Consider the following 26,590-nt stretch of genomic DNA (forward strand, 5'->3'; position numbering starts at 1 on the left):
GGTGCTTGTTCTGGAATAATGAAAAATTGGAGTTAAAAGTCACCACTTCAAAAAGTTTAACAGTGGCATGTCAACTGTGCTTATGGACCTCGTTAGCTACTTCCAAATGTATAATAATGTATCTTGGTGTAGCCTACTATGTAGTTAATCTAACTTTCATCACTTCCCACGTGCCACTGAGGACGTGCAATGGGCGGTCATTGCAGTGTGGCTGTTGAATAGTAACTTTTTAAGCCACTTGCTTCTGTGACTTGAAGAACAAGAAAATAAAATGCCACTTGCAGTGGATCTCAGGAGATTAGTGAATCCATCAAACACAATTAGATGTTCAAATTTTATATGGACCACTATAACGTTGTTCAATTAGAAATGAACTTGTAAACCGGAATTAGTAGAAGGAAACCAAGAACTCAGTGCAATACTGTGAAATTTGCTACAGAACTGGATTTTTTTCTGACAAGAATCAGCCATTTATCTTTAGTACTGAATCCTTTTTCTCATATATCTGAACTGTAAAGTGATTCTAAAATGAAAATACGTCAAAAACCATTTAAAATATCTGAAGGTGCTGAGGGAATATTTTATGGTAAATAGCTACAGAATAACTATTGCATAGTCCTCTTTAAAGATGAATATATAAAAGCTGGGTTTCCTTCCTGAACATACCTGCTTCCTGCATGGAATGTGTTTGCTGACTTAAATGACAAGAATGTTATTACAAATTATATACAAGACCTCACAGGTTTTTAAGCTCTTGTTGATAAAGCAGAATTAATGGTAAGAGAAGACAACTGCATAGTTCATTCCTCTCATTTGAGATCAATATAAACGTTCCCTAAATTCCAAGTACATAGCCAGTCAGACACAGTTAGGCCAACCCCCTGAGGATAACTAAAACTGAATTATTCTATATACATTTCTTCCTTCTTTGTGAAAATAAGAAATTACTCATTGCTGATAACAACCTTCAGTCCCCATCTCACCATGTCACCTGAGCTCAAGTATTCTGGTCGACGACTTGCACAGCAGTGATCCTGTCCTTTTTTGATGGTTGGCTGAGCAAAGAGATGAAGAACTCATGCCAATATGTCAAGGCACAGAGCTAGGTAGTTGGAATAAACCTACAAATTAATTTTACTTTTCTCAGTTTCTTTCTATTCCTCTGATGGTTATATAGATAAGAACAGACCTACTCTTGAGTGCCTAAAAATATCTTATATGTGGGAAGAGAAAGATAATCAAAAGAAAGACTGTTAAGATTATGCAGTTATCTAAACTAGCCAGTGCACAGCACAGTTTCTGATTCAATTGGAAAGTTGTTGCTGTTTCCCATTTGAAGCCATGAATATGTAGAGACACAGATTATTTAAATGTGTCTTCTTAAAACATCTTCTAGTGTTTTTTCTCATTTTTCAGAGGACAAACAGATCAGAATGCGGTACAACATGACAAGCAGCATGGGCTGTGCTCTTTAAATAAGCTCATCTTATTTTGTCATAAAGAGGCCATGGAACAAGAATTTCAAGAAAGGTACTGTCTTTTCTTTATAAATTTGTACAAGGGCTGGCATAATGAAGGACTAACAACTGGAAGAAGCTTTAAGTGGTACTACAGTGCAAACAGTAAACAATAGAAATAATAAATCTCTGGTTAAAAGCTAAAGTTCCCCATACTGCCTACTGAAATGTTTTAAACGTTTTAAGACTGCCACATTTCTTTTTGGTGAGTTCTTTGACATGTCTCCAATACAAGGCTGGGCCTTAGAGGGGCTAGTGTTTACAGTTCTGTCAGTCTAAATATGAACCGGGTAAGAATAATAAATAATTAATATTGCAAAGCAAGTTATATTTTTCAACAGGGACATTCCAACAATCTCCCTGCTTTATTCTGCCAATTAATTTCTAATTGACTATTTTCTAAGTAATTCTATTGACTTTCTGAAGAACTGAGTGACATATAGATGCAGGAAGATGCTAACTGAAAATCTGAATGAACTTATTGACACCAGAAGTTTTGCTACTAGACAAACATAAACTTTGAATTTGTTCATTACATAAAACTACCTTATACTTTTCTGGCATTATAAAAGTAGAGCTATAGAAAGATAATTGAATAAGGAATATACTAAGCAAAGACGTAATGCTTAGAAAATGGCTTTTCAAACAATTTTTTTTATTATTTTTTAATAAAATGCTGTGATATTGTAGAAGCATTTATGGCTACTAATAAGTGGAATTCAGTTGCTAAGAATCTTCATATTTGATACTTGTTATTATTTGATTATATTGCCTAGCAACATTCCAGTGATGAAAACAAAGTTTGAAAAATAAATCTGAATAAAATTTTGCATCTGTCATACATAGAAAAAACTGATGTAAAAAACATAGGCTTAAATTATTTTGACAACTAATAGATTTTTTAATTATTATTATTTATTGATTATCTGTCTATGTTGATCATTATCACATTATAACATGTGCAAAGACTGTTCTTTGAGTGAATAGAATATTAAAAGAGATAATGTCAACAAAATTATAATTTCCCAAGCTATTAAGTATATCATTATTATCTCAGTTAGCATGATTTTCTAAATTACCATTTGAAACACTGGATATCCTGGAAATACTCTAACATATATCTACAGTTCATAGTATTCTGATGAGTGTTTTCTGAATTTTATTTAGTCTGAAACTTTGCATTTACAACTTGAGATACAATTATGAAGTTCAGTGGGTAAGGCATACCAAGTGTCTTAAACCTGTGAGGAGATAACCAAGCAACAGAGATAATCTGGAGGAGGAGAAGCAGCCCAATCTGGATTGTGACAGAAGCAGCAGTTCTATAGTACATACTTGCAATTTCAATAGGTCATAAATCTGATAGAAGAAATTCCTATTTCTTACCTACATTTCCAGTCATTAGGTATGAATTCTGAAAGTCCATCATTCCCATTCCAACAATGTGTATAAAATCTTCAATCACCTGCATTAACTCCACTGAGCCTGGATAGATCTAACAAAGGAAGGTTAGATATGCCATTAACTATAATATCAAAATCTCTATAGCACCAAATTCAAATACAGTCTAAATGCCATCAAGTGAAATGTGAGACTTAATAGTCAAACTGCCCTTCCCATGTTTCAATACCAAACATTTTCTGTCACTGTAAAATAATATTCAACAATAATCATGCATCATCAAAACTGCATTGAGGGTCAAAACAGTTATTAATAAGCTTATAAATTCTGCTCATATCACATACATAAAAACTTATTTTGGGTTGTTATGGCCAGCTAAGAACAGGACAATTTTTAGTAATACACTATTTTGCAATAGAAAAAGGAATGGATGACCTGTTCAGTGCACTTTTTTCTTCATATCAGTGAGATATCCAAATTTCACTTTACGAGCAACATTCAACCTATTCTTTCTACTACTGGGACTACAGACTCTAAAAATTGCCTATAGAGTCTACCCAGCATGCTGCATTCCATCTTCATATTGCTTTATCTGCCTAGATCCATAGCTGCTTGGTCCAGGATAGAGAATTTCACAATGTGCTTTGTTTTCTACATGGATCTTTTTATAAAAGGTAGGGCAGCAATACTATTTCTATGAAGGATTTGTTGTGACATTTATGATCCTAACAGGTTGCAAATGCTGCTTCAGGTGAAGGAGACTTAACTTCCATTTTCCTAATGATAAGTTACTGACGTAGGAAATGTGGTTTTTGCATCCATCTAATTCACAGCACATGCACTCCCAGATTGTGTACTAAGGATAAATTTCAGTGAAAAGATTTTTTCACCCTAGTTCTTGCACATAAAATTTTATAGTAATAACTTCAGCAGAAACTGTTGAACAGTCAGTGTTATAGAGGTACTCTTCATTTTTATATAGCTGAAGTACTGGTTAATCAATAGCATGCCAGCAGATGGTGATGAAGAATATGCAGAACAGCTCCTGTGTTTTGAAACATCAATATAAAGTTATGCATTGTGCTCTTAACAAAAGCAAGTATTAAAGTGAGTGCTGCTTATCTGGATGCTATATAACCTGTAATTAATGGTATCAACTGCTGGCATTTAATCTAGGAAAAAGGATATGCTGAGGCATTGCAGCTGTATACTTGATAGAAAGTCAGTAATTTGCTGACAGTGAGTAAGATTTTCTTTCCAGCAAAGAACACAGAAAACAGGCTAAGAGATCTATGTTAACAGTAGCTATGGAGTTCAAGAAAAGCATGCAAACTGGAAAAAAAGTTGGTTAGACTTCCCCTTGGTTTGCCATGTTTTGTTACCAAAAAGGGTCAGCTGAGTGGCTGAATTGGAAACAGAATCATCTTTACTCTTTTTTAGTGAATCAATAGTGTTTGCACTAGATTGCATTCACAGCACATAATGACTTGTACATATTCTTTTCAAGTTCAGTTCTTATCTTGATTTTGTTATAAAAATGAAAAAAGCCTTCTCAGAGGATGTAGTAATTTCAAATAATATTGTTTCTGTTTTAAAATAAAATTAAATTTAGCATAATTTTTATTTTTTATCCAAAATATGATATAAAATAATATTTTGTATAGAAAACCTTTTTTTTTTTTTTTTTCTTTTCCAATACTGAAGGAAAAAAGAATCTTATGAGTAGTTAGGAGTCCAGCTCACCTTTCCTAGCTCATATGAAGAGCTACTTGCTTCAGTGGTTTATTTGAGATGGATTGTGTAACTGCCCAAGAACAGCAACAAGACCAGAGGTACAGGTTTTTGAGGTGCTATAGCTCAGGAGTCTGAATTTAGTGAATTCCCCAGCTTTGTTACCATGTAGTTATGGCCCCACTACTCTTGTGTTCAGCCTATCTTGGTGTTTGGTTGGGTCCCTGACTGCTTATTTGTGCTGTACTCAAGTCTACGAGACAATGAACTACCAGGCAGAGAGAAGGAGCTACAGAAAAGTAGAGAGAACTGGAAGTTTGTTGTTCCTTCTTTTACCTCCATGCTCTCACCATACCCTCTCAGGTGTTATGAGCCCTTGATCTTTGTGGGACAGGTGGTGGACATGGCACTGGCAAGCAGTCAGGGTGGAGGTTGAAAAAGACAAGACTGATAACATAAGGAATGGTATCCTGTCTGTTCATTAGCAGGGCTAACATAGTTGCTTAATATTGGTTCCTTAATCTTGGTGCTGTTTATGGAAACTGCCCACATGCATGTGATTTTCGGGCTTCCATCCACCATCACTAAAGAAAATGACATACTTTGTCTGTTTTTGTAGCTGGCTCTCACACAAAGAAAAACAACAAAAGAAAAATATTATTGCTGGCTACATTACAATGGGTCAGCTGCTGCATCATGTCTACTGCAAGGTTTGAATTGGTAGTGGAAAGTCCTGATCTTCCCTTTCTTAGTCATATCATAAAGATGAACTTACAAAAATGAAGTTAAATAGCTTAAAATGCCTTCAAACATCTACTGATTTACTAAGAACCGCATTAAAAGTGAACAAATTTAAAGTGTCTATGTAACACAGTGGCAATGACCATACAAGAACAGACCAACGATCTGTGTAAGCTCTTTTCATGCCTTCAACAGTGGCAAATAACAGATGTCTAAGGAAGAGTATAAAGGGGCATGCACATATTGATTCTTTCGGAATTGTTGCTCATCCTTTAGCACTTCTTTTGTCAAAGGACCTGCTTAGGCAAAACCAGGATCTTTCTATGAACAGTCCTATAGTAACTTTTCTTTCATTAATTTGTCTATTTACTTTTTTAACCCATGTACTTTCAGTGGCAAGAAGTTTTGCAACCCGACTTTCTGTAGAAAAAGTATCTCCTAGTACTCATTTTGAATCTGCCACTATTTGATGTCCTTTAGTTATTTTACAAGAAATACAAGTGAATATATTAATAATTCCTGCATCACATTTCCCAATCCATTCCTGTGTTTAAAACCTTCTATTGCACAAAAGTGTAGTTAACTTTTTTCCGTTAAACAAAACAGAAATATCTGCTTTGTTTAATCATTCTTCATATACAAATGTTTCACTGCTTCTGACTACCTCTACACTTTTTCCTCTGTACATAATTATCTCTTCAACCCCATTTTCACTGTTACTTTCATCTGAATAAACCTGGTAGTTCTATGGTCAGGTTCATGAATGTAAATATTAACATTGTCCTATAATGGTATAGGCAAGTAGAAAATACATATATCCAAGGAAATAAAAAAGGGTTTTGATTTAATTTTACACTCTTTTGTTATAAATTAATTATTTTTGTTAGGCTTTACTATTTTATAAAGTGTTATCATAATATCTAACTTAGTCCTGAAATTTGTCACTCTTAAGGATCAGAATTGTTCCCATAAATACAACCTTTTAAAAAAGGTCTACTGTTTAAATTCCTGTAAGTTCTTTGATGGTGCTGTATGAGTTCTCATGTGTTCTGTTTAATAAAAGCATCATTTCGGCTAGCCTTCAGTATAATTTTTCAGTTTTCATATGTATTTCATATAACATCAAAAGGAAAAACATAATAATGCCATGGAATGCAATGGAAATCTATTCATCAAGAGAAGCGCCTCATATTCTTATAATTTTAGTCTAAGGAATTAGCCAATGGGTCCTGGAATTACTCCTTTTTGAAAAGCATCAGTTATTCCCAAAATATTGTCTTGCTTAGGATTTCCTTTCATCTGCAGCAGGATGTATGTTTAACCTGATGTTTGAAACCATATATTCAACTTTATCATGACTTACTGAAATAATGTGCAGCTACTGATACAGTGAATGTCATAATACAGTTTCCAATTTTTTAAACTGATGAGTTACATAATGCAAACCTTACCTGTTGCGCATCTTCCCATTTCTCTTTGTTTTCTTCATCTAAGAGGTTACTAATGATTTGAAAGAAGTTCTGAAAAATCAATTAAATAAAAGACAAAGTAAAATTACTTTCAGTGACAGAAACAGTCATATCCTTAAGTTGACATTAAGAAAACTTTTCTTTCTATCACAGATGCAGTTCTGCAGCCTATTTTCTGTCAGTGGAAGAGATGAGATAACAAAATAATATATTAGACTGATAAAAGAGAACATATATTTTATGGTTAATTGTTAATTTCTGGACATATAATCAGGTTCCACACTACTGCTCTGAATAAAATGAGAACTATTCTTAACTTGCTAAACTTATAAATGTGATGGTGCTCTATTTTCAAACTGCTCTCATTCCAGAAACTAGACAACTATATATTTTGCAAATAAACAAAGTACACTATGAAAACACTAAGATCAGGGTCACTAGTTTCTACTCAAAACATGAAAATTACTCATAATTAATATAAATAGAGCATACAATAGTATTTAATTCATAAATGCTGTGTGAAACCAGGTGCATCTTACTTTTTAAAAGTTACATTTGCCTCTGTCCTTTTAGAAATTTCAACAGAAAAGGAATGATTAATTTCTATTTCTTTGGCCTTAAACTCGTTTCTTTACTTGATTCTTCTATTCATTTAACCATAAGGAAAAAAACATTTAGCCTTTATCTTTTAAATCACTCATTAAATTATGCATTTTAAAAATCAATTTATTCTAAGTGTTTGTGGAGAACTTTCCTTTCTAATTTTGTCTGCTCTCTCTACCAGTTTGCATTCCCAACTTCTTTATCTTTGTAAGCTATGAATTTGTGCAGAGTCTGTTCTTCTCAGCTCTGTATCACCTTTTGTGCAGAATGTCAATTTTGGCTACAGCCTGTCAAATATAATCGATCTGTTCCTTCATAAAAGATACATGTAGTTTCCACTGACCTTATCTGAAGAATGCAACTAAGATCCTCGCAACCTCTGGAAAAACTTTTACTGGAATACCAACCATAGGACCCTATTGGAACTCAGATTAATGATCATTCCCTCACCTGCACTTACTTTTTAACCATTCTGAGGGGATACATCGGCCTTAAATAAGGTTTAAGTAAAAAACTTTAACTTACTGTTTAATGGAAGTGCAATGCATTCAGCTGCACAGTAATTAAAATGAGAGCCGAAAAAACTTCCAATCTTAATGTACTATAGACACTGTGGTTGTGCATGAAAAGACATTAATTTAAAAATATGAGATAGTGTATACATTTTAGGTGTCTCACAACCACATAAGTAAAACATTGTAGGATACAAAATTTAATAAAACTTGTGAAAACTACTTTTTACATGAAAACTATTTTTACATAAAAATATTTATACCAGTTTAATATAATCCTAACACTAACTACTTGGCGAGTGAGAGGATACATCTTTGCCTTATCATTAGGAAGTTAATTATGTTAACCATAAAATTTATATGGCTAAAAATTGCTTTAACTTGAAAAATTTAATATAGAGGTGACTGACACTTTGGTGAACTTGGGCAAAAGAATTCTGTACATTAATGAGGGCACAATTCTTCTCTCACTGAAGTCAGTAGCAAAATATCCATAAGCTTGAGGAACACAAAACTTCATGAAAATAAAGGAAAGGGCTCAGCAAGTTCTTGTGAAAATTACAAGTATGCGTTGGGACAGGATGATGGTAATTAAAGACAAGACATGAAAGGAAAATGTTCTCATGGTTTGATCCAATTTGTGGTGATACAGAAAGGAAATTTTCAGTCAAGCTGAAGATAAGAAGAGGAAAATGCAGCTATGTATTGCTTATGTACCAAGAATGCCTGTCATCTCTTTTAGATATTCAGTAGCAAAATAGAGCATACTGAAAAGAGTAATTTAGTATTCATTACAAAGCATTTGCCAGTTTAACTAGATTGGGAAATCATAATTGTGTAAATGCAATGTCAGCTAGGAAAAATGTACAGCTTTATTGGTCCCCCCAGTAAAATAAACTATACTGGCCAAAGCATTCATGGCACTGTAACCACATCTACTCTAGGACATCATGATTTTGGCAAAGAGTTCTGCTAGGTAGAGTCAGGCTTAGGGTGATTTTGCCTCAGGAAGACACTTTTTAAAGCATGATAGTTCTGTGCTCTTCCAGTGTAATACTGTGGAGATGTAGTGGACAGAAATTTTAGCTAACTAACTTGTTAGGGTGCCAGCAGTAGACTAGCTGCAGCAGCACAGAGCTCAGTATGGGATAATTTATCATACTAAGGACCTAGTTCAAATCTAATTTTGCACTACATTGCAGCACCTGATTCCCCTGCAGAAACAGCCTAAGCCTTAATTGCAAAAGTGGCTGTGTCCGTGTAATGAGATCTATCTCAGAATAGCCTAGATTGCCTGAAAAATCACTCAGGAGGTATACGTTTCTTGTAGATGATAAATTCTACAGTTTTGCTAATAATGTTATGTGTTCATTAAATCTTATGTTTATTTTATTTACATGAAAGGATTAAAATGACCAATATTTAATATCAAAATATGTGAAAAAGTTTATAATTAATCCTAGATGCAAGCATATACAAAAGATGAGCAACAACTGATTTGATATGTATTTTGTACTTGCCAATAAAACATAAATGATGCATATGAACCTAGTAACAAGAATATCTTGCTTCTTGAGACCATTTTTTTCTCTGTTTCTATCTCTGGTTGATGTCATGTTTATGGTAGCAGTGGAGGCTGAGATGTATGAGGATTTTTCTGTCAGCAATAACAGTGCTTTGTAAATTAAAGATACATGATTAAATGGCTTCGCTCTTGCAATAATGAATAAATATGAGATGCACTCCAAAAATGTGACAGAGAAATAGGGGTTAAAAAGTCTTCCACCTACTTTGACTATTCTCTTGTTCATTGCGTTAATGCTGCAAGAAACAACATTGCCCTTTATTAAAATGATTGACAGGTAGCATTATGGATGTGATCTGATGGTATTACTGCAGTAAACATTGGATCTCCTTGTAGAATCAAGCTCCTTCCTTTCATGGCAGGGCTTACATATTATTGAACCGGCCACTATAGAAAATGTTGTGACAGCCAGAGTCAAATTTTGAAGCCCTTTATTTTTGCCCAGGCTTTTCTGAGGATAATGCCAGTTACAGTCGGGAATGGACAATTATGTTTTTCTAATTTAATTTCCTTCCTTTCAATCTTTTTCTTCTGTAATACCATGGCTGCAGTTCTCTGTTCCAGTCCAAGTTCTTTGACCCTCTCTGCAGGGATAAAGCTGTTATAAATCCTTTTATACAACTAGAGAAGAATTCCTCCCTAGGAGGAATTAATGGATAGCCTTAAGTCACCTCCACTTTTGGACTTCAGCATAGAGTGTGTGTGGGGGGGAGGGAGAAGGTGGGGGAAGAAAGCATTGGGCAATCCTGTTAATCCCTGACTGACAGCAACAGTCCCTGTGGCTGATATAAATGGGATTATACCGCTCTAACTTCTCTGGGGAGAAACCTTGTTTCCCGTTGGTCACTGGATCAGGGTATTGTACAAATCACTTTGCCATCTTGTCCTGAAAGGTAGTTCCTTTCCTGCCATCCTGTCCTTAGAAGGTAGTTCAAGCACTCTTCGGCCAGTTCTATAAAGTGTCCCAAAATGTTGTTTACATGCTTATTTAAAATTTTAATTACCTTCCAGGTAGCATCCTTCTTACACAATAGCACAGTGGCCATCTCTTAGCCTCAGTGTACCTACACAGTGTATTTTAAAGTAATTCCCATGTTGAGAGAAAGTTGTTGCTTGTAGAATAATTGCATGACTCTTGTTTTCTGCTATTTCTGGTACTGTACTGCTGTTTTCAGTCATTGTTGCAGGATACCTTCCATCTTGTTTAACTGTTAACTGCCATCTTGTTTAACATGGTTATTTTTCTTCCTGACACTGTATATGCAATGTATACATAAATACTGTTGCAAAAAAAAAGGTTAAAATATGCTAAAAAGGTTAAAATATGAAAAAAGAAAACCAGTTATGTAATAAATAACTAGACATGCATATTTTAGAAGTTTTGTTTTGCTCTCAGTATCTGTCTGCCTCAACAAGTGGCTTCTTCTATGTATCATATCAGGTAGTGACATCTCTGTTTTGAGTAATTAGCCTGAAATTTTCAAATTTGATCTCACTTTTCTGTTCATTCTTTTTGTTATGGAGTCTCTGAATCACATCTTTTGCACTATTCATGAATATTAATACTGGATATAAGCCAGAGTTTGTAAATAGTAGAGGAACTATCCAGATGGATGAAATGTATAATAAACAAATATACTCAGATGTACACATTTTTCCTTTCTCAGTTTTAATAGAGGTGGAAGTATTTGTTTTTTTATGAACTTTTAAAAATACTGTTACCCATAATTCATAATCTACCTTTCTGACATCATGTGAAATTATAAATTATGACTTTCATGGATTTTAAACCTCACTCAGTTTTTTGGGAATTTGTTTAAAACAAAAACCCAACACCTAAGAAATTCTACTCTATATAATGCAAAAAATTGAATGGAATTAGAACACCCCACAGAGCTTCCTCAGAAAGAAGAATCTTGGTATTTTTGTGCAAATTTAATTTTCACTTTTTTGTCACTTACTTTGATGATGGACTAGGAATTATGAAAATATGTAATAGTGAAAATAAAAAAGAAATACAATTCTTCAGATTATGGTAGCATATGACATATGTTTACATATGGGAAAAATTTTGGTTTCTCATAAATTGACAGTAAAATTTGAACTGATGTTACCGAGCCAGGATTTCATTTTATATCATCGAAAGTCAGTAACAGGAACATTGCTTATTATATCCCCTGTGCAAAACATGTGCTTCATTCTGATTTCACATACTTTCCTGAACACTATGCACTGGTTTTTGGATTTTACCTTAGCTTGCAATTCGTTAAACTTTTTTTTTTTTTTTTTTTTTCAGTTTCAGTGTCTTTTTTTTCAGCTGAATTTACAAGCTCTTGCTACTTAGGCATCTAAATCCTGAAATACAGTTATTTCTTTCTTTGATAAATCCTTCTTTATTTCCTTCACAATATGGTTTACCAATTTTTGCCTTTTCTTATTTCTTCACTTCAAAATGATTAATTAAAAATTATTAAAGTAGTACTAAACATTTTGCCAAGTTCTGTCAGAATATTATTACATAATTTGGAAACAGCTCTACGTTGCTGAAGGGAACAAGGGAACAGAACTTTCACCAATGTCATTAGTTGGAAAAGAATCAAATTCTCTCTAGTGTATTTAAAGTGCTAATGACCTGATCCGCTAAGCCCATGAACAAAATCGCTTGTCCCAAGCAGTTTCTCAAGCCTGGTTCTACCACAGATTTCTGTAGAGCCTGTGAACCATGAAGAAGTCACTTTGGGCTGTCAGACTGTTAAATGCATGAAAAATTTTCAGTAAATAATACTCTGTTTAACAGTAAGTCTTACTGAAAGTAGAAAAGTATATTGACTCTTATACACATAAAAAAAAAAAAAAAAAAAGGATTGTCCAGCCAAAATACTTTTTGAAAAGCACTGTTCAAAAACTATTGCTTCCAGCTGGCTACAGGACAACATGAGAAACATTCATTTTATATGGAAGTTAATTTTTCTTTGTGCATAGAAAAAAAAGAAAATGAAAAATATAATGGCAAGATCTTGAAAACTTAACTCTGGAAAAATTATCTTCTCAAAAATACCTCCATTTATTTGCATGCATATATTTCAAAATGTATTTATAATCTACGCTTACCTTTACACAAACAAATACGTACACATGACTTGCATTAACAACTTCATTATTAATTTATGAATTGTCATGAAACTCTCTTTTCATAAATAATATATGCATCTACCTTCTTAATATTCTTTTTCAGTACATCTACAGTCTTTGAAAAGTGACTAAAATTCTCAGATATAGATGAAATCAATATCCTGATCTGGAAGTCCTGTGAAATATTTACTTTAATGAACATTACACAATGAATTGTGCAGCCCATTATGTAGAAATAATTACAGTGGGTTTATCTCTGATAGTATTTTAATTGTCCTCTTGCACAAGAAGAGTTAATATAACATGTGACACAGAAAACTCATATCAAATGTACTATCCGTCACTCTTGTGCACTTTTAATGAGTTTTATTTATTTGAACTGAAGCAGCAGTGCCAGAATTACATAACTAAATGCTGTGGATAGATTTTTGAACTGAAATGAACTAGAACAAACAACACTAGCAAATTGCTTAGTCCAAAAAAATACCAACACATCCCTATCAATCAAGCCAAACCTTGAAAGAGAAAGATAGAGAAAATTTTACAGAGAAAGGATTTTATATTTTTCACTTGCTGCCTTCTTCTCAATATTTGTCTCATTAAATGTAGCTGAGTCTTTCCCTATTTTACACTTGTATGTTAGTTTTAAGTGAACAATATTTAGTTCTATCATTCAGAAAATTTAGTTTCCTCAGTGGGTAAAACAGGTGACATGCAGTATACTGACATAAACTTCAACAACTGAAACTTTACCCTTACAATGTTCTTCTTACCTGCACCCCATCAGATGCAGGGATATAACTTGCTCTTTTAAATGTGTCTGTAACATTTCTGAGAATTTCCACAGAAATAAGTAGGTCCCCTGCATAAAAGTTTTTCCTCTGAGTTAAGTCCAGTAGTGTCTTGGTTACTTGGGACATGCCATCACCAGCCAACATCCTCTGTCCCTTGGCGAGGTGCTCTTTAATCTGTAGCAGAATAACAAAATGAGCATCAGAACCTACTTTACTGAGAAAAAGGCATGATAAATTCTAAACACAGCCAAAAATATTAAATATTAAAGCCATTATAACAAAGTTCATCCTGTTAAAGACTAAATAATAGACTATGATGACAGAATTATTATGTTTATCAGAGAGTCATGGATTTTTATATTGAAAAACTCTGAAGTTGTGTTTCGTCCATTTGCTTCTATTTGGACACCAGTAATTTCTCAACATCTGTGTTCTCAAAGGAATTCCATGGGCTGGATTGAGACTTTAATCTACTGCCATGATGTAGCAAGGAACTGGTCTTCCTTGGAGGAACAGATGTACAGCCACAGTTGCCACTCATTAACCAATGAAGAGCACTTAAAGGAGTAAATGATGAGGCAGTCCTTGTTATAATCGACTTTACTGTAAGGAAGTATATCCTTCATCTCTTCCAGCCCAGCTTGACTAGTCAATACAAGTGCAACAGTTAAGTGGAAGCTGATTATGGTGCTCTCTTCTGTAGTACTAACAACAGAAAGGTGCTGAGTTAGAACAATCCTGTTTGCGTTTTCATTGGAAATTAAATTATGAATTGCTCCTGTGTATCAGCCAAGAGAGCATACTTCAGTGGTAGTTCTCCCAGTAGAAAAAAAAAACCATATCCCAAACCAAAACAAATAAAAAGGTAGTATATGTAGTAAAAATAGTACAGTGATTAAAAGTTTCAAAATAACTTTCATTAAAGAAATTTAAAAGGTGCAATCATCCCCTGACATACATGATCTAAACACTTTTTTTGTCTTGAGATAAACCGGATATAAATAATATAGCTGGGGCTGGGTAAAGCAGTTGTTTCAAGTTATGTCTATGGCCATAAGTCATCTTTGTAGCAGCTGGGGATTGTTATGGAGCACAACAGGCTTGCCCAAACCCTAGAAGTATCCTTAAGACCTGGGAAAACACCTGCCCACTGCAGCATGGACACAGAATGAATCTACTCCATACCATTAGTACAGAGGTGCAAGTATAATTGTACAATCAAATACTTTCAACAAAAATTTCAGTGAGGAGAACTGAGGCAGTTAATCATTTATTTGTTTTTTTAACAAATATTTCAGCAGAAATGCCTCCCCTAATGTAATTAGGCAAGAAGCTTGATTACAGAAATCCTTTTGCGCAGTTTTTGTTCATTTTAGAAGGAGGCTTTGGAGCTAATCTTGTAGGAAATTAATAGTGGAGAAAAAAGTGTGAGAATGGAAGAAAGTTTATCTGAGTAAATTCAGGGGTCTGATACCATATACATATCAACTACTTTCTTGAGAACAAGCAAAAGCAAACAAGAACTTGATTTGTGATTTTTCCTATAAATTGTTGCTATTTGCCTCATCTGCTCACAGGCTAAAAGAGCATTAGCTAGCACAGTAACACAGAATAGTAGAACTTTTGCTGGAACTCATCCAGCTGTTCGTTGACCCCAGAGCCTATTTCCAGATTTTGAGAATTAACAATGTTCAGTGTGTCTTTAGTCAAGCCCAAAAGACATACAACATAAAAGACAGTCCATAAAGCTGAACTCCCAAATCTAACACATGCCTCAGGATGTACTGTGGGAAAGGCACGGAACAACTTGAAGGCAGATCTTAAGAGAAAACAAAGAGGTTCTTTTAATTCCAGTAACAACAGCAAAGTCCTCATAAAAGCTCTACTGTGCTCTTATGCTTGTATAAAACACTGGTAGGAAAGCCATCAAACTATTTAGCACGTTATATCGCATTATTTTGCTTCCTTTTGCTACACCTGTATGTTCACTCCCCCCATTTGTTTTTCCATGCTCCTGCAAGACTTTAAACTCACATTTTAAAGATGGCAGGGGACAATTTGTTGGTGGTTTTGGACCATGCATAGCACACAGAAGTCTTGGTCTCATCTGCTTTTGAAATGCAAATAATAAATTCAAATGATGCTAGTTTTGACTGGTTTTTAGGCTTTTGAATAAGTCAAGCTCTATTTTCAGTGAAAAATTTTACAAATCTCTAGCAGCAGAAGTGGGAGCTGTAGTATACCCTTTAGTGCTTTCAGCAAGACATTTTGATTGCTTTTGGACACAATGATAAAAAAGGTCTAGCAAGTGCTCACAATGCCACAGGACTAAATTATTACACCTACTTCAGAAGTAGCCAGGGTTGTGGTGCAGGTGGCTTAAAGTACTTCAGAATTATTGGCTCTTAAAATTACAGCTCAATTTGGAACTGTTTTTTAAAAAAAGCCATACCCTGAAAGCTCAACTTCCCAACTCAAGTACCCTTCCTCCTTTGGGCTACACCACTCATACAGACTTCACTCTCTCAAGTTCCAACACAGAAATTCCTTCCCTTGATCCTTAGCTTCCCATTAAGGCCCACAGTGCTTTGAGTTGGGCTAGCAGCATACCCTTAGAACTAGCATAACAAAACAAAAAGTTGCAATGTATTTAGGTAAGGAAAGTGGGTGAAAATTAGAGTTAATTAGTTGAAAGTTTTGACTACAGACCAGCAAGCAACATGCAGGGCAGGGTAAGAATTAGCACCGTCTTTATTATCAGTTTATTACCTAATGTATTTTCTTGTTGTAAGACAGCCTACAGCTCCTAAACACAACTTTAAAATCACAGGCCATTCACTCAGTTGATATAAATCGGCGCAACGCTAATAAAGCCAATGAAGATGTCCAGATTAGTATGAGTTGAAGGTAGTGGATTACTTGCACAGCTATCATGAGAATCTTTCAGTGTGAAAATACAGAATATGCTGATCAGCAGTTAGTATAATGTCTTTCTCACCATACTGCTTATTTTCTATGCTGTGGTCACTGTGATATTATGCACTGTCCAAGAAAGCTATTTTGGTCACCACTGTAGGTCCTTGTAGTTCTCTGTGAAGGTCATTTTTTAGTGGTCTTACAGGCAGGTTCATTAAAAATAAAGTTTATGAGCCGAGAGGTAGTGAAATGAAGCAGCTGTTAAAGTGATACTTCAGTTGTCAGCCCAACCTCTAGCTGCCTGCACTATATGGCTGCATACTTGAAAAATTACTGAAATGTTTAACTGGACTTTGACTCAGGGTCCAACTACCTCTGTCCCTTGATTTGTCAGAAAGTATGATATAATAAAAATGCCTCTTTACAAAGTCAAAGCTCCTAGGCTTCCAGCATTGGAGCACAAATTTATTACTGTATAGTAATTACTTCCAACTTAACAGCTAGACATGGTTTAAAAGGACAGAAAACAATGAACCCTCAAGAAACCTATAAAATATTGAAAAGAATGATTAATTTGAAGAGTAACTACACCATCATCCTTTTCCTATTATTTTTTAAGATGATGTTGGATTCATGTCTAGGTATTACTAATGATGTCATTAATATATTTTATGGTAGTGGGGACTATCAGAACCTGAATTAGGAAGCCTTAGATAGAAATGAGGAAAGATAGTTTGAAATAAAAATACATCCTGGAATTGCTCATATTCTACAAACCACTCTGCTTTGCACCTCCACAACCTAACACTAATATTTTGTAAAATATTCTTCATAATGCTCCTAAGATGTGGGACAGGAAGGAATATTCACATCACCTGCAAGTGCCACTTGAATTATATAACTGTATTAGAAACCTAAAAGCTCTTGAGAGTGTTGGTTCCTCTAGAGAACAACTCAGAGCACTGAAATCTTATCTTAAATGCTTTGAATCACATTTCTTGACATCTATGGCTTCTAATCTTGAGGCTGGAATTGATAGTACACCCTCAATAAATATGTTGCCTTCTATGACAAAGTAACCTGCTCAGTTGATGTGGGGTGAGTGGTGGACACTATCTACCTGGATTTCTCCAAGGCTTTTGATATGGTTCCCCACAGCCTCCTCCTAAAGAAACTGAAATGTTACAGTCTAGACAAGTGGTCTGTGTGGTGGGTAGGGAGCCGGCTGACAGGCCGCACACAGAGGGTGGTGGTAAATACCTCTTTTTCAAACTGGCAACCTGGCACAAGTGGGGTCCCCCAGGGATGGATATTGGGCCTAACACTGTTTAGTATCTTCATAAGTGATCCGGATGATGGGATCAAGGGTACCCCGATGAAGTTTGTTGATGATACCAAACTGAGTGAGGAAGTGGACACTTTGGAAGGGTGAGCCACCCTGCAGGAAGACCTGTATAGGCTAGAAGAGTGGGCTAACAAGAATCTTATGAAGTTCAACAAGGACATGTGTAAGGTCTTGCCCCTGGGAAAACATAATCCGGGAGTGCAGCACAGGCTGGATCTACCTGGCTGGGGAGCAGCTCTGTGGGAAGGGACCTGGGGGGCCTGGTGGACAACAAGTTCAACATGAGAGAACAGTGTGCTGCAGCAGCAAAGAAAGTCAGGAAGATGCTGGGTTACATCAACAAGGGCATCACTAGCAGAGATATAGAAGTCATTATCCCACTCTACTCAGCACTTGTCAGGCCACACCTGGATATACTGTGTTCAGTTTTGGCCCCTGATACACAAAACATATGTGGACAGGCTGGCGAGGGTCCAGGGGAGGGCCACAAAGATGATCAAGGGACTGGGAAGCCTGCCGTACAAGGAAAGCCTGACAATTGGGTTTGTTCAGCCTTGAGAAGACTTAGGGGAGACCTTATCACCATATTCCAGTATTTAAAGGGTGTCTACAAAGAAGATGGAGACTCTTTTCTTACAAGGAATCACATGGAAAAAATGAGGGGTAATGGGTACAAGTTACTCCTGGGGAGACTGCAACTGGATGCAAGAGGAAAATTTTTCACAATGAGAACAATCAGACACTGGAATAATCTCCCCAGGGAAGTGGTGGATTCCCTAACATCGGACACTTTTAAGGTTCATCTGGGCAGGGTGCTGGGCCATCTTGTTTAGACCGTGTTTTTGCCAAGAAAGGTTGGACCAGATCATCCTTGAGGTCTTTTCCAACCTGGTATTCTATGATTCTGCATTAAATTTACTTTTATAGTTACCAGCATTGAGGTCCAGAAAGGTTGGAATCAAAATGCTGAAGTCTCTGTGCTTAAAGTTAGGCATATGAATTAAAAAGCCAGAAAATACATTTTTGGCTGCTGAAATATTCCCATAGGAATATTCCTGCAGTGAACTGAACTCATGCAGCATGATGATGTTGAAACTGTAATGTGATGTCACTGTGAGAAAACTCTTCCTTTCAGCTTTGAGAAAAACTTCATTAAAGGTGTTTTTTCTGATTATCAGCAGACAATCCTTTAATTATTTTAGCATGAAATCTAGAAGTTTCATTTATTTTTCCTTCAAATAATTAATTATATACAATTTATTTGCTTATTTTCATGCTGCTTTACTGTTCAAGATATTATTTCATCCATCTTTTAAAAGAAACAGAGAACGGTCTAAAGATACAGCTATGCATCTTCAGGTATGTATCTGAATATTTATAACCTAATGCCATATAAGAGTCTTTTTTGTTCTCTAGACATTCAACATTTTATGTAGGGGATTGCTAAAGCAATGCAACCTAATTTTCCTTTTTATCATCAGTGAAATTAGTAGTCTCTATATAGATCATGATAACATACTAATAAATAAACAGTTTCTGCAGAGAGGAAGGAAAACATATATTCCCTTTGTTTAGAATAGAAGAGGGAAAAAGTAATTGGTATACATTGTGTCAAGGAAGATTAACGATATATATTAAGGAAAACTTTTCAACTGTAAATGAAATTATGTACTATAGTTTACCCGAAGAAACTATGCAGTCTTCCATATTCGAGTCTTTAATAACATTCAAGAAAAACAAAATGCTGGATTAATACAAGTATAGTTGATTCTGATGAGACAGAAGTTTGGACTGGATGACCTCATTAATTTCCTTTTAGTTCTATAATTCTGTAACAGGTCCCTACAAATATTCTGAAACTAAACAAAAGCCTCCTATAATTTACTGCAATGAGAAACATCAAATTTTAAGGAGTGCCCTGAAACTGAACTTTTACATTCTTGCCTTTATCTGCTGTCATGGTGTAGAATCTACTGCACCAAGCTTCTGCAGATACTGTGCCTCAGTCTGCCTCTGTGCACTTAACTGAAATCACTGTAACACTGTGCTTTAAGGAACTTATTCTAAATTTTCAGCGATGAAAAAAAAAAAAAAGAGGATTGTTTCACTGTATACAAACAGTTACATACTATATGTATGTGTATACATGGTCATATACTTCTCAATTTTCTTAGGCAAAATACTCCTCAAAACAATGATTTGATTTTTAGAGAAAAGGAGTCAGCTTAATCACACATAATCCTGTGTTGTTCTAGACATTCATCTCAGGCAAACTGAATCTCTGCACAGACACCAGAGAAATTGCATGTAGCTTTTTATATGTGATGAGGTGTATTGGAGAATCTTTGAAAAAAATCATGTAGTATCTGTGGAAGTCTAACATGTTTTTAGAAGAAGAATGTGAACAGCTCAGAAGGATGCTTGGTTCTTTCTGTACCCTTTTTCTCTACCATTTTTAACAAGACTTCTATTATTTTGCGCAAGAGATTTTTTTTTTTTTTGTCACTTTAACCCATTCCATAGTTCTTTTTTATCATCATCTTCAATATTGTCACTTACTCTAGTTCTTGCAATATAACCACGAAATAGGTGACAGAGAAATTCATAAAGTTTCAGTATTTTGATTTCTGCATGGATTCAACAAAATATCTCAATAGATATTTTGAATAGATAAGACTGCTCTTCAGTAGAATAATGAATGTTTCTAGGGATGAGAAACGAATAATCATTAAAAAATCACTTCTTTTGGAGTTATGGTTGTTTTATTATTATTATTATTATTATTATTATTATTATTATTATTATTATTATTATTATTATTTTATTATTATTATTATTATTATTATTATTATTATTATTATTATTATTATTATACTTATCACTGTGTTTGTTGACCAGGATTTCTATCATTCCTTTATTAACTACTGCTATTAAATGCTCCCATTATCTCTGATTAAATCCTGCTCACGTTGGCATGCTGTGTGAGAGATCTTGTTGTTGTTATTGTTGTTTCCTTTTTTAACCAGAGGGCATGTCTTCAAGATTTCTGTTGTCTATGTATAATGCAACATGACAAGAGCAATAGTTGAGAGAAAAAAGAGAATGACAACTCTGAGAGGGCTGTTTTCATCCTATGACAGACATAACATTGCTTGAGGTAAAGTCTTCTGGCTTTCCATACTTACTGAATGGCTGAGAATGGGGGTCATAAAGGGACATACTACAAATGAGTTGTCTTTCTTTTTTTATCGTATATGATGATCCTGGTAAGTATGTGTCCCTAAAGCATAAATCTCTGATTAACTTCTTCAATTTATAAGTTTATTTGATTTTAATAAATTTCTGTATTTATTTTATGTTTCTATACAGTCATTCCAACAACACTCACTTCTGTTTGCAAGACAAACCAGAATGATTTCTTCAAGGAAATCAGTATTATTAGGGAGCATTAATTTTTGCATGGGAGTACTTACTGCATTAAGTAATAGGAAAAAGAAAAATCCTTTGTGCCTCACATACTTCACAAATCTGAGTTTAAACATGGTAGGGTAATGCAGCAAATGAAGTAGTGGACAAAAAATCAGGGGAATGACTGTAAGTGTAAAATGCTGTGACCACTTCGTTGCTGCTAGCTGACTAACCAAATTCTTGCAGCTGTGTTGGAGTGAAGGTTCCTGCAGTTCTGGTAGACTTTAAGGGAAAATTAGATGAATTCTTTCTTTACTGAGTTCCTAAATGGCTTTCATCTCTTGTTTTCCCTCCGACCATACCCTAGTGGAGTTCACCTGTTGGCTGCAGTGTTGGCTGGTTTGGAATATCAATGTGATCGGGGAACAGTCAGCTGCTCTGTGCTGCAGCAGACACAGCAGCAGCAGAAACCACAGGAGCACATTTAATTTAACACACAGATTACTCTTTGGTAAATCAGACATGGAAAGATGATAATCAATGCTGAGATGATAGTGGGGACTTTTCTTTGAATGTAATAAGTGGGATTGATTGGTTATTAAAAGGCAGATACTCAAAAGCAGAAAGGAAAAAAAGCAACTTATCCAGTTGAATTAATTTGTGATCTGCTTATGCAGAATAGCAGGTAAATGTTTTATCCTACTCTATAGCATCTCTAAGATTGAGGCACATGTGTATGTTGGTAAGATCAAGCACTATAATTTCACGAATTGAGAAGGTACCACAGTAGCTTTCAACACATTTCATTCTACTGATCCTAAGTTGCTCATTTCTGGGGCCTATTGTGAGAGAGACAGTTATGAAAAAAAGCAGACATTCACTTGGGATAGAGCAGTTGGTTTCTAGCCTACATATTTCATATGAGTGGCAGAAGTATTGGGTTATTTCCTCTCTTTGGCAAACTACTTATTTATTTACAGAGAGTGAAGCAGATCTTTTAGAAGACTGAGAAAGACATACTAACTTTATAAACACAGTGTTAAAAGCACTCAAATCCCCAACATTTCAGTCCATGCAATGAGTTTGGCAGGGCAAAGCAGGCAGAGCTTTCTCACAACAAAATGAATGCCCTCACCATCAAGCAAACAGCACTACTGAAGTCATTAGGTTTTTTTCTGAAGTTTTCATCTTCTCCCATGCAGAATAGGAAAATGTTAGAGAGGCAGAGGAAAACTGTTGCCTGCCAAAATATCTTGATCGGTTGATTTCTAATGAGAGAAAACAGTTTTCCATCCTCCTGTCAAGAAATGGAAGTGGCAAAACAGGGCTGATTCCTGCAGATTCTGGGCTTACAAGGGAGGAAACGCAAGGAAAGCAGACCATTTCCTGACATAACTCTGCTGCCTATCAAAGGCTGTGAAGGTGAAGATGAAGAGATGGTATATACCAATAGAAGGATAGACTGAAACAGAACAAAAATGTTCATTATTGAGGCCTGTACACTCAAATCTACAAAACTAAGCCTGGTTGCTTTGCTCTGCAGCTATATAAAAAGAAATGAAGCACTAAACTAGCAAAAAAGGAGCCGTAAATTTTTTAGGAGGAAGCCTTTCATTCCCCAAAGTACAGCAGTCATTTCAGTGAGGAGTACATGGACAGGCTGATATGCTGCCCTTGTAATATAATTTGGAAAAACAAAATCATCTCTAATGAGCTGCAGCTGAGCAAATCATTATTCACCTCAGAGTTCTTTTTATCAAATTATATTTTAGCCAAGCACTTGCAAAATTGTGAATAACGCTGCTGTGGAAAAAGGGGAAACAGAATTATACTATGAACTAGAAGCAGCAGAAATGCATTTTTATGGCCATATTATCAGTTTGATATGCAAAGATTCACCTGCATAAGTTCCCATACTCCTTCATAAGTGCTAATATCTTGACACCAGTGTGATATTTCATATGCAGATTTTTCCTTCCTAACTCTCAAGAGTTAAGAGGTTACTCAGTTTTCCAACTCCCTCTTTCTGATAGAGAAGCAGTCCAGTTTACACGAATGCATATTTGATTTAGGTGTTATATCACTCAAATTGGCAAAATTAGTACCTTATTTTTATCAAAGCAACTAAATGTATCATTTCATCGCCTGGGTTTGAAAACTGTGCTATATAGGTTTAGAAAATAGGCTGTATTAGAAGAGATTTTCTGTTAATAATGGAGATGACCTTCAGAAACAAAGTGTCTTGATGACAGGCTTTAGTCTTCCTCGTTATTTATGAGCACAGTACAGATCTCTTCCTAACTAGAATGTCCAAAAGCCACTTAGAGGAAGTGTCACTTTAGGCAAAAGGGCTACTCTAGTGTGTGGTGAGTCAGTGATATAGTACCAATACTTTCTAAAGATCCCTCACAAAATTATCTTCTTTTCTGATTCAATAAATCTTATCACTTAGAATATATGCATAACAGTAGAAAATAGAAATAGCCCTATTTATTCAAGTATTTTCTCCATTTACACAAAATCACTTTCTAATACTCTGTGCTAAGATCCATTGACGGTTTTCACTAAAAATGGTCATACAGGCTTCAGATGTTCATTTCATAAAGATCTCATAAGCTATGAAAACTCATTGCTCTTCTATACCAAACTATTTTGAACTCATTTTAATTTTCTGCACTAGTGCTAATTCAGGACTTTTGTTTCTTCTTTATTGCCCTTTTTTTTGGGGGGGGGGTGGGGTGGGTAAGGAGTGGGTAGGTGATTTCTTTGGTTTGGTCTGTTTTTTATTTGTTTTTGTTTAGTTTGTTTTCTAATTTAGCTGGCTATCATCTGTACAAATACTTAAATTTCTTATTCTCAGGAAAGGTTTTACCCTGTTTTTCCAAATTAATTAAGTAAAAAAGTAAAAAACTAAAAAAATAAAAGCATCAACACAGAGCATGAAATTTATCACCAGTTCGAACCCACTTGAGGTATGCTTGTTGAAACTTGCAAGAACAGGAGAATTGAAAATAATAATAATAAAAAAAATACAATAGCATCTTGGAGAATGTATTCTCCATTGCATTACTTTTTTTCAGTGAAGACTAGAGGTCTTCCTGTGAGAGAGATGCTAGTTCAAGATGAAGTCATTCAGGAAGCCGTGACAATTAGTCATGATGGTCCTTTCCTAGACTTAACATTTAGAAAGAAATAAAGATCAAACCCAGAAATTAGATATCGCTTTATATACTAAACAGCTGTTGCAGCAAAAACAATTAATAGCTTAGTAACCTACTCTTGAAATCATAGAAATGAAATAAATGTGAAAGACTAAATTTGAAGTTTGGTCTGTCTCAAAGTATCAGTTACACAGACCAGTTGGCTAGATTGTGGCAGCCAAAATACATACATGTGGTATGTCTTTTGATTTAACTTCTTTGTGCCATAAGATTCAGTTTTAAATCTCTTATGCTGATGCTAAACCTAATTTGACAGTGTATTCAGTCAGTGGAGTTGTGTAATGTCTGATCTACTTATAAATTTTCAGGTATGCAGAATAATACTTTAGAATATTTTGGAGATATCTTTCTTTTATGAAAATACATCTTAGAAAAATACTAGTCCAAATTAACCAAGTACTACCTCAGGGAAACAATTTTAGGTAAAATAATTAGGCAGACCATTTTCTGCTTCCAGATCAAAAGAAGATAATAAGCAATGAGGAGAATACTTCATAATATTATACAGTCTAAATTTGGGTCATTAGATCATCATCTAATCTGCCTTTCTATATATAACACTCCATTAAGATACCAACAGATACTCTTTAAACAGATTAAAATATGTTAGTTAGACCAAATGAGTTCAGTTTTCAGAAAATGAAACTATTTGACAAAAGTAGAAAGAGAGAATAGACTTTAACAAGGTCCATAACTTTTGCTATAGCAGTAATTGATTTGGTAAAATGGTCCAAAAACCCAAAGCACGTCTATGCCACAGAGGGGAAAAAATCTCCAAATTCTGAGAATATAATCTAGAATTAAAGAAATCAGGGAAATTTCTCCCTATTAACTAAAATCTGGTGTTTGGTATGTGACCAGTAACTACCCAGAAGGAACTGAAAAAAGGATATCCCCTGCCACTAGATCTTGTTCAACCTTACAACTTTACTACAACTCCATGCACATTAAAACAGACACTTGGAAGACCTTCTTTGCTGTAATGTCCTCCTTCTCAAGAACACATTTAACAAATTGTGCATCATCAGGCAAAATACTCCTTCTTATATGTGAAGCTGACTGGTAACAGTCCTGAAACACTGTGCTTAACTAAGAGCATTTTCCTAATGCAAAGATGGAGGTACTGCAAACACACCAGGGCAATACAAAAAATCCAGAACAAAAAATGCTATATAATCTGTGATGTTTCTTTTTGTGTTCATCAAGCTGTTGCTTGATCCTCTAGGTCACGATTCCAGAAGGCAAAACACACCTATTTATCATTTTGCATATTCCACTTATTGTGCTTTAGTAAGAATAATCCTTATTAGGTTTTTTAAGTATTATTATTAGAGCTAACCAAATACATTCCCAAGGGTTTATTTCATGAATTTTGGCATTTCTATCCCTTAATTTGTTCAGGGAATAATTTTTCATATTAGTCAACCAGCTGTATAAGGTGGTCAAACAGTATTTGTTGAATTCATTTGATGACTGATTCGTACCAAATGTTGGATAAATTATTCACGACTAATTGGTTCTGTTATTCAAAGAGATCTAATTATCATCCCTAGTTTTAAAAGGGACCTGTATTCCGTAGTGCACAAGGTAAAATAAACTAATGAAAATACAGGCTGCACATTTGTGGCACAGCTGAAGTGCATCATCTCCTTAACTGTTTTTACTTAAGCTGCTACACATAAATTGTGTAGGGCAATGTGCCCTCAAAAGATGTAAACTGACAGTCAACCTCCACTACACGAGCCAAACCATTCCCCTTGACCGCTTCATCATGTTCCAGTGTATAGTCTCTCCAGAGGCCCTGTAGTTACTATATTTTTGTCATGCCAGGGATTTTCTGTGATGTCATATGGAGAGGTATGAACATTAAGAAGGAAGAGTGGCTAGGCACTAATTCAGAAGACCAGAGACAAATTTCTTGCTTAATTGGTCTCACTCAGTTCCCCATCAACAAAAAATTGAGATGTAGTAGAGTGTGATCTCCAACATATGTTGAGGTGATATATTAATTAAAGATTGTGAATTACTCTCAAACTATTACAATAGAGTATTAAGTACAATACTGATGTATGTATCAAAAAGTGGTCCATGTATCTAGGCAATTCCAGTTAAATAGTGGAAAACTCTGCTTTCTTCTGAGGTGCCAGTACTTTGCCTCAGAAGCGCAAGTCCATTCCTACCCTAAGCAGAGGCAGTAATTCTGCCTGGCATGTTC

The 26,590-nt window shown here is 35.0% G+C and overlaps 1 protein-coding gene across 8 annotated transcripts in view; it reads right to left on the reverse strand.

Annotated features, from left to right (window-relative positions):
- The window catches only part of ADGRB3 (adhesion G protein-coupled receptor B3), a 468,217-nt gene that overhangs the window by 223,080 nt on the left and 218,547 nt on the right, over positions 1-26,590 (reverse strand). For all 8 annotated transcript variants that reach the window (XM_042803555.1, XM_042803551.1, XM_042803553.1 and 5 more), the window contains 3 exons: positions 13,465-13,659; positions 6,842-6,910; positions 2,904-3,012 (listed from right to left, as the gene is read on the reverse strand). In XM_042803555.1, coding sequence (XP_042659489.1) covers positions 2,904-3,012; positions 6,842-6,910; positions 13,465-13,659 — 373 coding nt within the window. The remainder of the gene's footprint in view (positions 1-2,903; positions 3,013-6,841; positions 6,911-13,464; positions 13,660-26,590) is intronic.

The sequence above is a fragment of the Tyto alba genome, unplaced genomic scaffold (assembly GCF_018691265.1).
Source record: "Tyto alba isolate M040663 unplaced genomic scaffold, T.alba_DEE_v4.0 Super-Scaffold_40, whole genome shotgun sequence".
Taxonomy (NCBI): domain Eukaryota; kingdom Metazoa; phylum Chordata; class Aves; order Strigiformes; family Tytonidae; genus Tyto; species Tyto alba.